The 15,741-nt window shown below is 35.9% G+C and overlaps 1 protein-coding gene across 1 annotated transcript in view; it reads left to right on the forward strand.

The window, feature by feature from the left end:
* Positions 1 to 15,741, forward strand: part of UVRAG (UV radiation resistance associated) — a 296,412-nt gene that overhangs the window by 120,876 nt on the left and 159,795 nt on the right. Inside the window, exon 7 of the mRNA XM_019449868.2 lies at positions 11,637 to 11,742. Within this exon, the coding sequence (XP_019305413.1) occupies positions 11,637 to 11,742 (106 nt within the window). The remainder of the gene's footprint in view (positions 1 to 11,636; positions 11,743 to 15,741) is intronic.

Genomic DNA, 15,741 nt, shown 5'->3' on the forward strand with positions numbered 1-15,741 from the left:
CACAATTCAGTCTGTAGCACCAGGTTATCTCCTTTCTGATTAACTCAAAGTCAGTGGATTTAGGACTTTAATTATATCCTCCAAATACCTTCACCTTATAAAGTAGCATAATCTCAGGACTGATATTCTATCATATTCACAAGGCCTGCTAACATGCAAAGGGAGGGGATTATACTAGGTGAGTATACAAGGAGGCAGGAATCTTGGGGGGCATCTTAGAATTCTGCCTACCACAAAGGTAATAGGGTAGAAAGCAGCAGCAGATTTAGATCAGGTATGAGGACTATTGTGAGTAGAATGATAGAAAGAACACACAACAACCTGGTGTGGTAGGAGCACTAAACTGGGACCTGTGTATTTGTCAGTTTCAACCAAACCAATGTATCTGAGAAAAAAAGGACTTTGGAAGCTAAAAATTTATTTAACATGTAAAGTATTACTGATATTGAGGTTTGTTGGGGAGCTGATGGCAAGACTAGCTTAGGAATGATAGGTTTATGGGTAGAAGGTCGGTAGCAGTGAAGACCCCTGGGCTTTGGGGTTAGACAGACCTGGTTTTGAATTCTGATTCTGGCTCTTACTAGCTTCTCACATGTAGAGTGAAAACGTATGAAGTTTATGGATTGTTATGAAGGTTAAATAGAACATTACATTCCAGGTTTTTAGCCCAGTGCCTGCCACATAGTAAGCACTAAATAAATGTTTGTTCATTCAGTTATTTATGAAATATATACTATGTGCCAGACACTCATTTTGGCCCCCAGGTTGTCAGAAATATTAATATTATTATGCCTGAGCTAGATTTTATTTGACTTTGAATTTCTAGGCTAAAACAATTGAGTTTTAATCTGTATATAAATAGCTATGTTTATACGTTCCATAGTATCGAGCAAAGAGTAACGTCTAATCATAGAATTTCAGAATTTGTGATCACTTGGTTTTACATATGGTCCTGGTTTTTCTGTGTAAAGAGCTCTAATTTGCCTGTAGTCATCCTTGTTATTATCATTTTTTAATGTTTATTTATTTATTTTGGGGGGGAGAGAGAGAGAACATGCATGTGTGCATGAGAGTCGGAGAGGGACAGAGAGAATCCCCAGTAGGCTCTGTGCTCTCAGTGCAGAGCCTGACACAGGGCTTGATCTCACTGTGAAATCATGAGCCAAAATCAAGAGCTGGGTGCCACCCACGCATTCCCATTTTAGTTACCGAGACGCTAAAGAGTTGGAAGGTCTCCTGGACCCTATTTCATTGTTTTGATTTTTTATAGTACACTACTGAAAAGTGTTTTTGGAAGAGTATTCCCATGGCAGTGTTCCAAATGGATTAAGGAGGGCAGAGATTGGAAAGAGGGAGGGAGGCCTTTTTTTTTTTTAATGCTGAATTGGGGTGCCTATAGTGGGAATAATGAAAAGGACATAACGGAGATAAGAACATTGGGGAAGAATCAATAGATTTAGATACCGAATAGAGAGGTGAGGCAGCAGAAAAGCAAGTTCTAGTGTAATGTGATTTCGCTGCCAGTTAACACTTCCAGAGCTCTGTGGTGATTCATGACCATCATGGTGTCTAGATTTCTTTGACTAGAATTCTAAAAAGAAGAAGTTTTGAAATTGTATCGAGTGTGGAAAAAATTACAGCTCACAGCCTTACCAGTCACCAGAAATGCACTTTATCATCAGTGGAAGGTGTTATAAACATGATTAGAAGCACGTATATGCTAACTGTCTTTAGGTGTATTACATAATGATAGGAATTCTGTAGAAAATCAACCTTTAGCTGTTAGCCTAGGATATCTAAAACATTTGTGTCTGTAGAGATGAAGAAAAGAAAAGTGGTTAGGTAGGGATAGCTGCATTAGATAGCACTAATCTTTTAAGTTACAAGTTTGTAGATTGTAATATTTCTAGTTGTCTCTAAGGGAATATAATCGTAGGTATGTATCAGAGCCTCTGTAATTGCAGTGTAAACATGAACTGGTTTATCTCTGTTAGTCTGTGAGAAGTAAGTGGAGTGCTGGATGGACCCTGTTGCTGGTTGGAGCAAAGTCTTCAGTCTCTGTATCCTGTTTGTCCTCTTTCACTCGGAAGATTGTTGGCAGGTTGCAACATGCATAACGATGTATGTGAGATCAAGCTCTGGCTATAGCTCTATAAGGCAAGCAAGCATTCTGGAGACTGTTTGGGCAGATAAACTGCAATGACTACTGACCAAATGACAGGGTTACCTTTGGTACAAAGGAGAGTGGAATCGAGAAGAACAAGAGTAGAAACTGAAAAACCAGTCGGGAGGGTATTGGCTAGATGAAGGTTGATGGTGACAGAGGACTTGGAGAAAGGTGAACAGAGTTGAAATGGCTTTAGTCAAGTCCTTGTTGGCTAAATCTGTAGATGCCATCTAAGCCTTAGGTTACTTGATGTTATGATAGTGATCAGTCTTCCCCGAGGTGTCCTGTTCCTTTGACTGTTGTAACACCAACTCTCCCAGCTGTCCTATTTACCTGGATATTCTGGGTCAGAATTTTTTGCAGCTTTTTATTTATTTTTTCTAATCCCTTAAATATTGATGTTCCTCGGGATTCTGTTCTAGGCTCTGTTCTCTTTCATTCTCACAGTCTTCCAGAATGATCTCATTCACTTTCATAGCGTTAATAACCATCTGTGTGCTAATGATTGCCACATTTTTGTCTCTGGCCAAGATCTGTCTCCTAAGCTCCAGATCCTTATATTCAAGTAATATTCAACACCTCCTCTTGGATATTGCACAGGCACCTCAAAGAAAGTAGAATTTCTTTCAAACTGCTCATTCTGTATTCCCCATCTCAATAAATAACATCACCATTTCCTGATTCCCCAAGCCGTATACCAGCTATCATTTTTTTACTTTTTCCTTTGCGGTATAATCTATATACAATAAAATGCAGAGAATTTAAGTGTACAGGCTGATGAGTTTTGACAAATGTACACACCCACGTTGTCATCATTCAGTCATGTTATAGAGTATATTTTCTTGTCCAGAAAGTTCCTTTATACCCCTTTGCCAATCGTTCTTACACATTCACTCCCACCACTGGCTGAGTTAAACCCTTTTCTTATTGCCTCTTCATTATTAGCTTTTCCTGTTCTTAAACTTCTTTTAAATGGAATCATATGGTGTACTCTTTGGTTTCTGACTTTTTTTATTCAACATACAATTTCTGAAATTTATCCATATTGTTGTATAGGTCAGCAGTTTATTTTATTGCTGAGTGGTATTTCTGTGCATATACCACAATTTACTTATGCATTATCTTGTTGAGGAACATTTGAGTTGTTTCTACTTTTTGGCTGTTCTGAATAAAGCTGCTAAGAAATATCCTTACAAAAGTCTTACAATGTTGGGACGCCTGGGTCGCTCAGTCGGTTGGGCATCCAACTTCGGCTTAGGTCATGATCTCGTGGTCCTTGAGTTTAAACCCGTCAGGCCTGTGCTGACAGCCGAGCCTGGTGCCTGCTTCTGATTCTGTGTCTCCCTCTCTGCCACTCCCCCTGCTCACTCACTCACTCACTCACTCACACACTTTTTCTCTCAAAAATAAATAAACATTAAAAAAATTTAAAAAAGAAAACAAACGTCTTACTGTGTATCTGGGAGTGGGGTTACCTTCTCATATACTAGGTGTATATTTAATTGATTAGAAATTGCCAGTTCTCCAAGGTAGTTATACAGTTTTACAGTCCTACTAGAAATGTTTGAAACTCCCAGCTTTTCTACTCCTTGCCATCATTTGGTATCATCAGTTTTGTAAATTCTAGCCATTATAGTGGGCTTCTACTGGCATATCAGTTTTTTATTTAAATTTTATTTTAATTTAGAGAGAGAGTGCAAACAGAAGGGGGGGAGAGAGAGAGAGAGAGAGAGAGAGAGAGAGAGAGAATGAATATCCCAAGCAGGTCCCATGCTCAGTGCAGAGCCAGATGTGGCGCTCGATCCCATGACCTGGGTACATGACCTGAGCCAAAATCAAGAGTCAGATGCTCAACCAACTGAGCCACCCAGGCACCCCGATTTTAATTTTAATTTTTAATTCCATGATGACTGGTGAAACACCATTTCATGTTTATTGGCCATTCTTACATCCTTTGTGAAGTGTTTGTTCAAATATTTTGGTAATATTTATTGGGTTGTTTGGTTTTTTTATTGTTGATTTGTAGGAATTTTTTGTGTATTATGGATACAAGTCCTTGGTCAGATAGATCTCTATATCTGTATGTTTGTATCTATATCTATGTCTATATCTATGTATCTATAGAACATTTTTTTTTACTACTCTGTGTCTTGATTTTTCATTTTCTCAATAATGCCTGGTAAAGAGTAGAAGTTTCAAATTTTGCTAAAATATATTAGGTTTTTATTTTATGGATAGTGCCTTTTGTTTCCTGTTTAGGAAATTTTTGCCTAAACCAAGGTCATGAATATATTTTTCTACATGTTATTCTAGAATCTTTATAGTTCGAGATTTTACATTTAGTCTTTGCTCTATATCAATTTCACTTTTGTGTATGATGTGAGGTAGAGATTGAGGTTTAGTTTTTCCGTGTCGCTATCCAATTATTTCAGTGTCATTTGTTGACAAAGCTTGTCTTTCCCTAATCAAAAAGTAAATTGATAAAAATGCTGGGGCACCTGGGTGGCTCAGTCAGTTGAGCCTCCGACTTCAGCTCAGGTCATGATCTCACAGCTTGTGAATTCGAGCCCCGCGTCAGACTCTGTGCTGACAGCTAGGAGCCTGGAGCCTGCTTCAGATTCTGTGCCTCCCTCTCTCTCTGTCCCAATCCACTCGCATTCTGTCTCTGTGTATCTCAAAAATAAATAAACATTAAAAAATTAAAAAATAAATAAAAATGCTGATCATCATCTAAAAAAAAAAGTAAATTGATTTTATATAATGGGTCAATTTCTGTAATCTGAATTCTAGTTCATTGATCTGTTTGTTTAGACTTCTACAATACTACTGCTTTATAAACTAGAGCTTTGTGAGAGGTCATAAAATCTGGTAGTGTAAGCTCCAACTTTGTTTCTTTTTTCAACACTTTCTTGACTATCCTAGGATTTTTATATTTCTGTATCAATTTTAAAATCACCTTGTCAGTTGAAAAAAAAAAAAGACTGCAAGACTTTGGTTGGGATTGCATTGACTCTATAGATTAATTTAGGGGAGACTAACAATACTGAGTCTTGTAACCCGTGTGATTGTTATATGTCTCCATTAGTTAGGTGTTTTTCTCAGGAGTGTTTTACAGTTTTCAGTGCACAGGTCTTTCACATCTTCCATTAGACTTACCTAGTTATTTGTTGATAATGATATTAAAAATACCATTAAATTTTTGTATATTAATCTGGAATCTTGCAATCTTGCTAAAATTATCAGTTTAATTACAGATTCTTTGGCTTTTTATATGTGTACAATTATTGCATCCATGAAGAGACGTTTTTGCTTCTTCCTTTCCTATATTTATGATTTTTTAAATTGCCTTATTGCAATGGTTTGGACCTTGATTACAGTGTTGAATTAGAGTGGTGAAAAGCGGGTATCTCTCCTTGGTCCTGTTCTTAAGTATAACATTAGCTTAGATGTTTTTTGTGTAAGTTCCATTTTTGCATTAGCTGTAGATTTTTTAAATAAATTCTTCACCAGAGGAAACTCTCTTTTTTCCTTAGTTTGTTGAAGGTTTTTTTTTGTTTTTAATCATTAACAGGTATTGAATTGTATCAAGTGCTTTTTGGAGGGCATCTTCTGAGATAGCCATATGGTTTTTCTTCATTATTTTTGTCACTGTTGGTTTTCAAATGGTAAACTAACCTTGTACTCTTCAGATAAACCTATATGATCAAGATGTGCCTTACTCTTTTCATACATTGCTAGAGTGGATTTGCTAACATTTTGTTAATGATTTTTTCATTTATGTTCATGTGTGAGTTTTGTCTGTAATTTTCTCTTCTTGTCACCTTCTTGTCATGTTTTGGTATGAGGGTTATACTGGCCTCATAAAATAAATTGAAAAGTGTTTCCTCTTCTTTGAAAGATTTTGTTAAAACTCGTATAGCACGGGGGGTGCCTGGGTAGCTTAGTTGGGTAAGCATCCGACTCTTGGTTTTGGCTCAAGTCATGATCTCATGGTTCATGAATTCAAGCCCCACATTGGGCTCTGCACGGCATGTGGAGCCTGCTTGGGATTTGCTCTCTCTCCCGCTCTCTGTCTCCAAAAAACAAAGCAAAGCAAGGCAAAACAAAAAACAAAACAAAACAAAACCCATTGTATAACCCCAGTGAAGCCATCTGAACCTAGAGCTTTCTACTTGAGAGTGGTTTTAATTACAAGCTTAGTTTCTTTAATTGATAATGGCAGTTCAGTTTTTCTAATTTATTTGTTTTGTAAACTTGTGATTTTTTTAAAGCAATTTGACTACGTCATCTTAGTTTTCATATTTATTGGCATATTGCTCATAATTTCCATTCTCCTTTGAATGTCTATAAGATCTAGTGATGTCTTTGCTGGTATTCTTGATGTTGGTAATTTGTTTTCAGGCATCATTTTTTATTACTCCTTTTTTCTCACTTTTCACGTCTACACTATCCCTTCTGTTACTATTTTAATTTAGAAAGATGCCTAAACTTTTCCTAGGAAGGCTCTAATAACCACACACTAGCCTTCCTGTTTCCAGTCTTGTTTCTGTGTCCCATTTACCTTATTACAGGAAGAAAGATCTTTCTAAAGTGCAAATGTAATTAAATCTTTTCCAGCTTAAAACTTTGTTTCCCACTACCCTCAGAAAAATAATCGGCGCTCTTTCATATGGAATGCAAAGCCATCAGCGATAATGTCTGTGTCTCTCAATAGATTCCTGTCTTTTCTTATATTTCCTTCGCCCTTTGTGTCTCTTCATGCAGGCCACAGGGAACTATGCTGCCTTTCTAAGTGTTCTAATTGGTCCTTCACCTTAAAATGGAATGCAGCATTTCAGATGTGATATGATCAACACTAAGTAAACAATGGTCTCCTAACTTCTCCTTTACTGAAATGATTGTTAATATTTTGGTCGTTGTGGTCTCGGTATTTATTATTTATTTGTTATAATGCCTTTCATTCAGTAGATTTTTACATTCACAACACTATCTAACCCCAAAACATTATTTTAAAGCCCAGTTTCAATCTTACAGTTATCTCAAAGCATATTAATTGGGATGCATCTATTTGCTCTAACTAGAATACCTATCAGATAGTTACTTAGTCCCTCCTCCTCATACCTGTGATAATGAATTTATTTCAGCTTGGCAGTATTAGTGTTGGTATTGACCTGTCACCAGATGACTAGATGATCTGTGTTTCGGTCTTTATAGTATTATTTCATAGTTTGCAAATCAAGATGCATTCCTCTGAAACTGGCTAGCTGGTTTGGAAGTAAAGCAGTTGTTTCTTTTCTTGTCAGTCCTTCATCTCCTCACCCCCAGGGGAATCAGGATGCCCCACATTATGTTTAAAAGCCTAAACACATCAAACTTTTGTTCTTCTGTTGGATTTGAAAGGGGGACATTATTAGCTCTGTCTTGATGTAGCAGGGGCTCTGAAAGTCTATTTGGATAACACTGAAGATTGGAGGAAATGTGACTCTGTCTGTGTGTTTTAAGCCCCTAAGGTAAGATCAGAAAGCGTCTGGGGCAGTGAGAGCCAAATAGTTGAAGTCATACATTAATTATGGTCATGAATCATTTTTATTTTTAAAGTCTTTACCATTTGACAAGGTTGTTTGCATAGTACCAGTGAGTTTCAGGCAGTGTTTTCCCCCTTTTAAAGTAACAGGCTATTTTGTTGATTTCTGCTCTGAATTGATAATGCCTATTATTATCAGAATTCTGATAACATTTTTAGTAAAAATTGCACATTTCCTTACCTAAGTGAGTGTTCTTTATTTGATTTTTGTTTTGAATATAATATTTAAAAATTTTAAATACAGAAAACTATCACCTTAATCTCTCAATCCCCCACTGATATCAGTAAAAAATAATCACATTTTAGGACTGAGCTTTTATATTCAGGAGTTAGTTGCCGTTCAGTTCGCAAATATATACTGAGTGCCTCCTTTGTGCCACATCCTGTGCTAAGCACTGGGAATGTATTTGAAAATGAGAGGTCCCCCCCCCCCCCGAAAGATCTAATAAGGAAATAAACAGTTGCTATAAAATAATAGTTCTGTAATCTTTGTTAGTGGTATTATATACATGATGCTGCAGATTTCTATAGAAAGGAGTGCCTGTACCTGTCTGGAATAGTTCAGGAAGGTCTTTGAAGAAGAGGTTGTGTTTGAGCTGCCTCTTTAATGGACTCAAGACTGTCCTTATCTGTTAAGAGGTAGGGAAGACTTACAGGCGGATAGATCAGCTCACTCAAAGTTACAAACAAGAAATGGCATGGTGTGTTTAGGGAATTGTTGGTGGTTTGGTTTTGTTGGAACTGAGCTCACAAGGTAAGGAATATCAGGAAACAATGCTGGAGATGTTTGCTGGGACCGCATTACAAGGGGCCTTTCCTTGCTTTTAAATTTCTTTAGAGCAAACTTTGTAAGAGAGTATTACTATCAAAAGAGTGTATACACATACACTCCCAGAGCAAGAGGCAATAGGATGGAATATAACCTCTATTGGAGGAGCTTTGAGGAAGTTGCTTGTATAACCGATCTTATTAGCAACCTAGCACTAATCAGAGTTGCTCCTTTAGATGACCTAGGAAATCCTCAATAACTGTCAGGCAGTTTCTGAAAGTGCAAAATACGTCATGAATATTTTTAGTGCATAGTGTCATCATCATCATAATGTTGGCAGAGGTATTGATGCCATCAAATCCCTAATGAAATTAACCTTGTATATAGGATATCTTTCAGATTGGGATTGTTGAGTAATTTTTAAAAACTGAGGTAAAACTTGCATACAGTAAAATGTGTAGATCTTAAGTTTAAATTCCGTGTATAACTGTGTACCCTCATCCCAGTAAAGATATATAGGATATTTCCATCACCTCAGAAAGTTACTTTGCCCCACCCCCATCCCCGTTCTCTACCAGTCAATTCCACCCCACATGGACAGCCAGCGACTCTTGATTTCTGTCACTATGGATTGCTTTTACCTGTTGTTGAACTATGTATAAATGGAGTCATACAGTATACTTTTTGTTACTGGCTTTTTCACTCAACATCATTGTTGTTGAGATTCATTCATAGTGTTGTGTATATATCAATGGTGTGTTCCTTTTTATTGATGAGTGGAATTTCATGATTATACCTCAATTTGTTAATTGATTCTCCTGTTTGATGGCCATTTGCATTGTTGTCTATGAATATTCTTATACAAATCATTGTGTAGACATACATTTTTATATTTCTCGAGTAAATGCTTAGGAGTAGAAATACTGGGCCGTAGGTTAGATGGCTGTTAAACTTTATTAGAAACTATTTTCCAAATGATAGTGCTCTTTTACACTTTGCCAGCAATGGATGCAAGTTCCAGTTGCTCCACATCCTTGCTAGTAATAGATGTTGTCATTTAAATTTTTTTTAGCGTTTATTTATTTTTGAGAAAGATACAAAGAGCATGAGTGGGGAAGGGGCAGAGAGAGAGGAGACACAGAATCCCAAGCAGGCTTCAGGCTATGGGCTGTCAGCACAGAGCCCAGTGCAGGGTGAGATCATGACCTGAGCTGAAGTTGGACACCTAACCGACTGAGCCACCCAGGCGCCCCAATGTTCATTTTAATTTTAGCTATTCTAATAGATGTGGAATGTATCTCATTGTGATTTTAATTTGCATTTTTATGATGACTAAGATGTTGAATACCTTTTCTTGTACTTTTTGGCCACTCTTGTATCACCTTTTGTGAAGCATTTTACTTTTTTGCCCATTTTTAACTGGATTGTCTCTTTGTGACTGATTTATAAGAGTTTTTTATGTACTCCAGACGCAGTCCTTGGTCAGATAGATGTTTTGCAAGTATTTTCTCTCACTCTGTGGACTGCTTATCATTTCTTAATGGCATCTTTAGCCGAACAGACATTTTTTATTATTGTGAAGTCCAATTTGTCTATTTTTAATTTTATGGTTAGTGCTTTTCATACCTTATCTATGAAATCTTTACCTCTTCTAAGGTTGTAAGAGATTCTCTATGTTTCTTCTACAAGTTTTGTGATTTTAGTTTTTATGTTTACTATGCTCTCCTTGAATCTCCTTGAATTAATCTTTTGAATGTGCTGTGAGGTAGGGAATGAAATTAATTTTTCCCCCTATGTTTGTCCAATGTTCCAGCACCATTTGTTTTAAAAACTTTCTTTTCTCCGTTAATTTGCCTGGATTCCTTTGTCCAAAATCAATTGGCCATATATGTGTAGCTCTATATCTTTATATATAATCTTTATGCTGTTCCATTGATCTATTTTTTTGATCCTTATGCCAGTAGCATATTGTTTTGATTATATAGTTTTATTTTTTCTAAGTTTATCTTGGTTTATCTCTTCTAGATTCTTTGTTTTTCTGTATAAATTATAGTATCAATACGCTTCTTAATTTCTTCCAAAGAACCAAAGCCTGTTGAGATTGTGATTGTGATTGTGAAACTATTGACCCATATATAGAAATATCACTGAATTTTTTTGTATGTTGACCTTGTATCCTGTGACCTTATTAGTTCTAGTAGTTGTTTTGTAGATTTCTAATGATTCTTTATATGAAAATCATGTCATCTAAAAATACAGTTTGACCATTTTTAATATGTATATGTATAAGAAATACATAAGCTATATTTGAAGACCAAGAGACAAAGAAAAACACAAACCCATAATGGAAGCAAAAAAGAAAAATAGTTTCTAATTTTTTTCAATGTTCCTTGTTTCAAAGTGGCTGCTGCTTTAAATTAGTCTTTTTAACTGGGATTATTGTTAATTCTTTTTTTCTTTGTGGATACCCATAAGTAATATTCAGGTTTGTCGTCATTGATATTCTCCTGGTGACTTTAGCAATCCACTTAATTTCCTTGGGCCTCAGTTTTCACATTTTTAACATGATGGGATTCAGCCAGATTATTTTCTCTCTAAGGTGTCTTCCAGACTCCTGTGAGTTCACCATTTTAACTCTCAATATATCAGAGGCAGGCAGGCATAGAAAGGGTGTTTGTTTTTTTTTTTTAAGTTTCTTTACTTACTGTATTATTCCTCCGTGTGCACACAAGTGGGGAAGGGACAGAGAGAGAGGGGGAGAGAGAAGGAGAGAGAGAATCCCAAGTGGGCTCCATGCTGACAGCACAGACTTGGGGCTTGATCTGAACCATGAGATCATGACCTGAGCTGAAATTGAGAGTTGGCTGTTTAACTGACTGAGCCACCTAGATGCCCTGAAAGGGTGTTTTAAGGGCACATTGTAATTCCTGTTATTTCATTACAGGTATGCTAGGGAATTATGAAATGATCAGTTTGAGTTCATTACTAATTCTGTTTATCCTGGAAGGTTTGTCCTCATTTTGTTCCATTTATGTCTCTTGTTTGTTCCATTTATGTCTCTGTGTTGAGAGTTTATAGTTAACTCACTTGAATTTTTCTCTAACTTTTATTTCTAGGCTTCATAGAGCCCAGTGTGCAATTAAACAGACTCAGGTAACTGTTCAGAAAATTGGAAAGGAAATTGAAGAAAAGCTAAGACTCACATCTACAAGCAATGAGTTGGTAGGTTTTTATATATATTTATTGTTTAGACTCCTTGATTGCTAAATGTGATCATCATATTCTTCTTGTGTTAATTAATTTTTTCCCAAAAAGCTTTATTTAGGTATTTTTTCTTTTAATGTTTCACTGAGACTTATGTTGGCATTTAAATATTGGAAAACACTTTCCCATCTCTTAATGGAACATGCAAAAAAAACAAAGGACCTGCCTTTTCTGCTAGATGAAACTTTAGATGACATACAATTACTTAGAAAATAATTAAAAGCTATTTTATTAATGTCTTACTAATGTGAACTCTAGACACAGACTATAGTGAATGGGAAATAGCTGCCAAAAGAAAAAACAAAAACCTTTAGGGACTAATCTCTGCTTAAAAGATGAACTTAAAATTATTTGGAGTAAACTTAATAGGCTGGTTTATGGACAGTGTTCTCTTTGGGGAAAGATTCTTTTGATGAGGCATTTCCAAAGAAATAGAAATTCCAACCCAAATGGACAGATTCAAGATATTAGTGTAATTTGGGGTTGCTCTAGACTCTTTTCTAAATTAATTATTTTTAAAAATACTAATTTTGGAATAAAGATTCTGTCTTTGAGCAGAATAGTGGGCATAACTAATAAATTGAACTTTTCTTGAAATGAAACCCCATGGCTATGGACAGCTTTTGATGATATCTGTGCTCAAATTAAGTCCTAACTAAAAAACTTTGAGTTGTTTTTTTGTTTTGTTTTGTTTTGGTTTTGTTTTGTTTTGTTTTGTTTTTACTAACTCATTTTCACAGAGAGGCAGTATCTTCCAGTTGTCATTTATAGCATATCAACTTAGGAAAAGGCCTTTTTATCTCCAAACAAAAGTTCCATATCATCTTGAAGATTTGCCCAAGATAATAGTTTAATAGATGAACTATAGAAAAGCAATGCAATTAACCACTTACACAGACTCCTCTCTCATGAACTTTGAAGTTAATGGATGATAATGTATTTAAACTATACGAAATTGCTGATTTTGACCTATAAATGGCAGTTTCATATAATTCAACCTAATATATAAAATGACTAGCTGTACCTGGCACATAGCAGGTACACAAAATATGGCAGCTGCAATAACTATAGTAGTAATATTTATTCATATGACTTTTCTTGCCTATGGAAAATCTTCCATTTTGGAGAAGCTGTTAAACCACGTCTTGTTTTAACTTAAGCTCAGTCAAGGAAGAAATTCCAGACCACAAACATATTGGAAAAGGAGAAAAAAAACAGATAATTTTAATCCTTTCTGTAGTGTACAGAAATGCCACATTTTTAGAACCTTTGTCTGAGTAGAAATTGCTAGGGTTTTTTTCTTTCTTTCTTATTTTCGTCTCCCCAAGGCAAGACTGGGAAATTACTTATTCCATTAAATGACAGCATATGTTTTGTCTCAGTATGAAAAAATGTATGTTTAATCCTATTTTTCTAAAATATAAGTGGTGACACATAGAGCAAGGCGATAGAATGTGTGAGTGTAAAGAGGTCAGGTTCAGAGGTTCACTTTGTGTTTTTACGCTGCCTGGTCAACATAGAAGAGAATCATTGATTTTTGAACTAAAAGTGGACCTAGAAATCATCTACTTCCTGTATAACCCCACTAAAGCCAACCTTCCTCAGCACACTCAACCCCCTTCCCCATTTTATTTTTCTCCTAGTATTTACTGCCCTTTAACATGCTATATACTTTGCATATGTACTTTGTCTGTCTCTCCAAACTCTATGAGGCTAGGGATTTTTGTCTGTTTTTCTTCACTGCTGTATTCACCATTGTCTAGAAAAGTGTTTGACACATAGTAAGTGCTCAATAAATACTGAATTTAGGAATGAATCTAGCATGTTAAATAACAAAATTCAGCCAAGAAAATTTGAATTTCTATGTGGCTTTTTCAAATGACACGGGAATCAATTGGGCAATACCTTATCTAGCAAGTTAAATTGTACAAAGTGAAAGGTTTCTATAGAAGGAGGGTAGGGGCGAGAAAGTTATTAGCAAAAGAAGAGGATTGTTCCAGGCAAGGCCTGCCTCCTTGGGGGAGAAGCAAAGTGTCTTATCATGCAGATTGCCTCATCTTTTTTGTGGGGATACAGAGGGCCTAAGGGTCAGACTCATTGGCAAAGACTGAAAAATTCCTAGCTGGCCATTTCTAGAGGAGGTTGAAATGCAGTTAGATTTCATAGTAAGTACCAGTTTGGGAACTCGATCTAAGTGACACCATTCTGGGCCTGAAAATTTTCTTTCTTTCTTTTTTGTGAGCAAGCATACTCTCCTCATACTACAGGATGGAGAATGAGGCCTGAAGACAGGAAGCAACTTTCCCACAATCATTTCACAAGCAGAGGCAAATTTTGGTTTACTTGTCTTCTTTCAGGCAGTAATGCCATGTACTTGTTAATTTTCTACTTTGAGACTCACCTGTAGCAAATTAGAAACTTTACTGTTACCTTTTTTCCTCATTCCCTTTCTAAATCCCCAAGGTCATTATACTCCAACCCAGACAGTTTCAATTTTTAAGAATTGACTTTAATTTTAGCCTAAGTATAGTCAGTCAGAAGGCGTATTTGATGCTGAAAGAAATCAGATTACTTTGGGGGTCCCTGGGTGGTTCATTCGGTTAAGCATCCGACCTTGGCTCAGGTCATGACCTCACAGTTCGTGGGTTTGAGCCCCTCATCGGGCTCTGTGCTGACAACTCAAGAGCCTGGAGCCTGCTTCAGATTCTGTGTCTCCCTCTTTCTCTCTGCCCCTCCCCCACTAGTGCTCTGTCTCTCTCTTTCAAAAATAAAGAAATGTTAAAAAACAGTAAAAAAAAAAAAGAAATCAGAGTACTTACTTTGTAAGATCAAATGTAACTTTCTCTGTTATAAGAACTTGAGTTCATACTTGATGGCTTTTAAAAGATTTAGCATCTTCTCAAACTACATCAATGGCCAACGTATCTTTTTGACATTTATTTGTTTCTTATGAAATTTCTGCTGTTGTCATCTTGAACTTTGCTCATATGTTTTGGATTTTGTCAAATGCCTCTCCCGTATCCATTGATAATTGTATTTTTGTTTTTCTGTTTTCTCATATCATGGTGGTGAAATACATTGATGTTTGAATGTTAATCCAACTTTGCATTCCTGGGGAAAGCCCCTCTTGTTCATGAGGAAATATTTTTTATATGTATTGCCAGATTCAATTTGCTAAAATATTTAAAGGATTTTTGCGTCTCCATTCATTAGGGATATTGGTCTGGTCTGTACTTTGTTTTCTTAGAATCTCTTTGGTTTTGTTGTCAGGGTGATGTTGGCTACAACCCAGTGAGTTGGGAGGTGATTTTTCTTCTGTTTTCTGGAAGAATAGGTGTAGAATTGGAATTATTTTTTAAGTGTATGGTAGAATTTACCAGTGAAGCTATCTGCACATGGAATTTTCTTTGTGTGCTTTGAACTAGGAATTCAGTTCTTTCATATTTGTGGGTTACTGAAGTTATCTCCTTCTTGGGTGAGCTTCAGTTTAGTAGCTTACATTTTTCAAGGATTTGTCTATTTCATCTAAGAGGTTATTCTCTTTAATTTTAGCTGTTCTTGAGGGTGTATAGTGTTTTCTTAGTTTGTAACGCATTTCTATGGCAGACATTTTTCATATCTTTATTGGTCACTTGTGTATTCTTTAGGAAGTGTAAGTTTAAGTATTTTTGCCCATAAAAAAATAAACTATTTATATTTGCAGAAAATTTGCAAAGATAGTTCAGAATGTTTCCATATAACTTTCATCCATTTTCCCCTAATATTAACCTCTTCTATAACCATGTTACATTTAACATTGTACAATATCAAACTAAGAAGCTAACATTGATATGTTACCATTAACTGTGGGCTTTATTCAGGTTTCACCAGTGTTTCCACTAATGTCTTTTTAAAAAATAACTAGACTTTATTTTATAACAGTAGTAGATTTATAGAATTATGACAAAGACAGTACAA

Source organism: Panthera pardus, unplaced genomic scaffold (genome assembly GCF_024362965.1).
Source record: "Panthera pardus isolate Hobbes unplaced genomic scaffold, ASM2436296v1 HiC_scaffold_12, whole genome shotgun sequence".
In the NCBI taxonomy this organism is placed as follows: domain Eukaryota; kingdom Metazoa; phylum Chordata; class Mammalia; order Carnivora; family Felidae; genus Panthera; species Panthera pardus.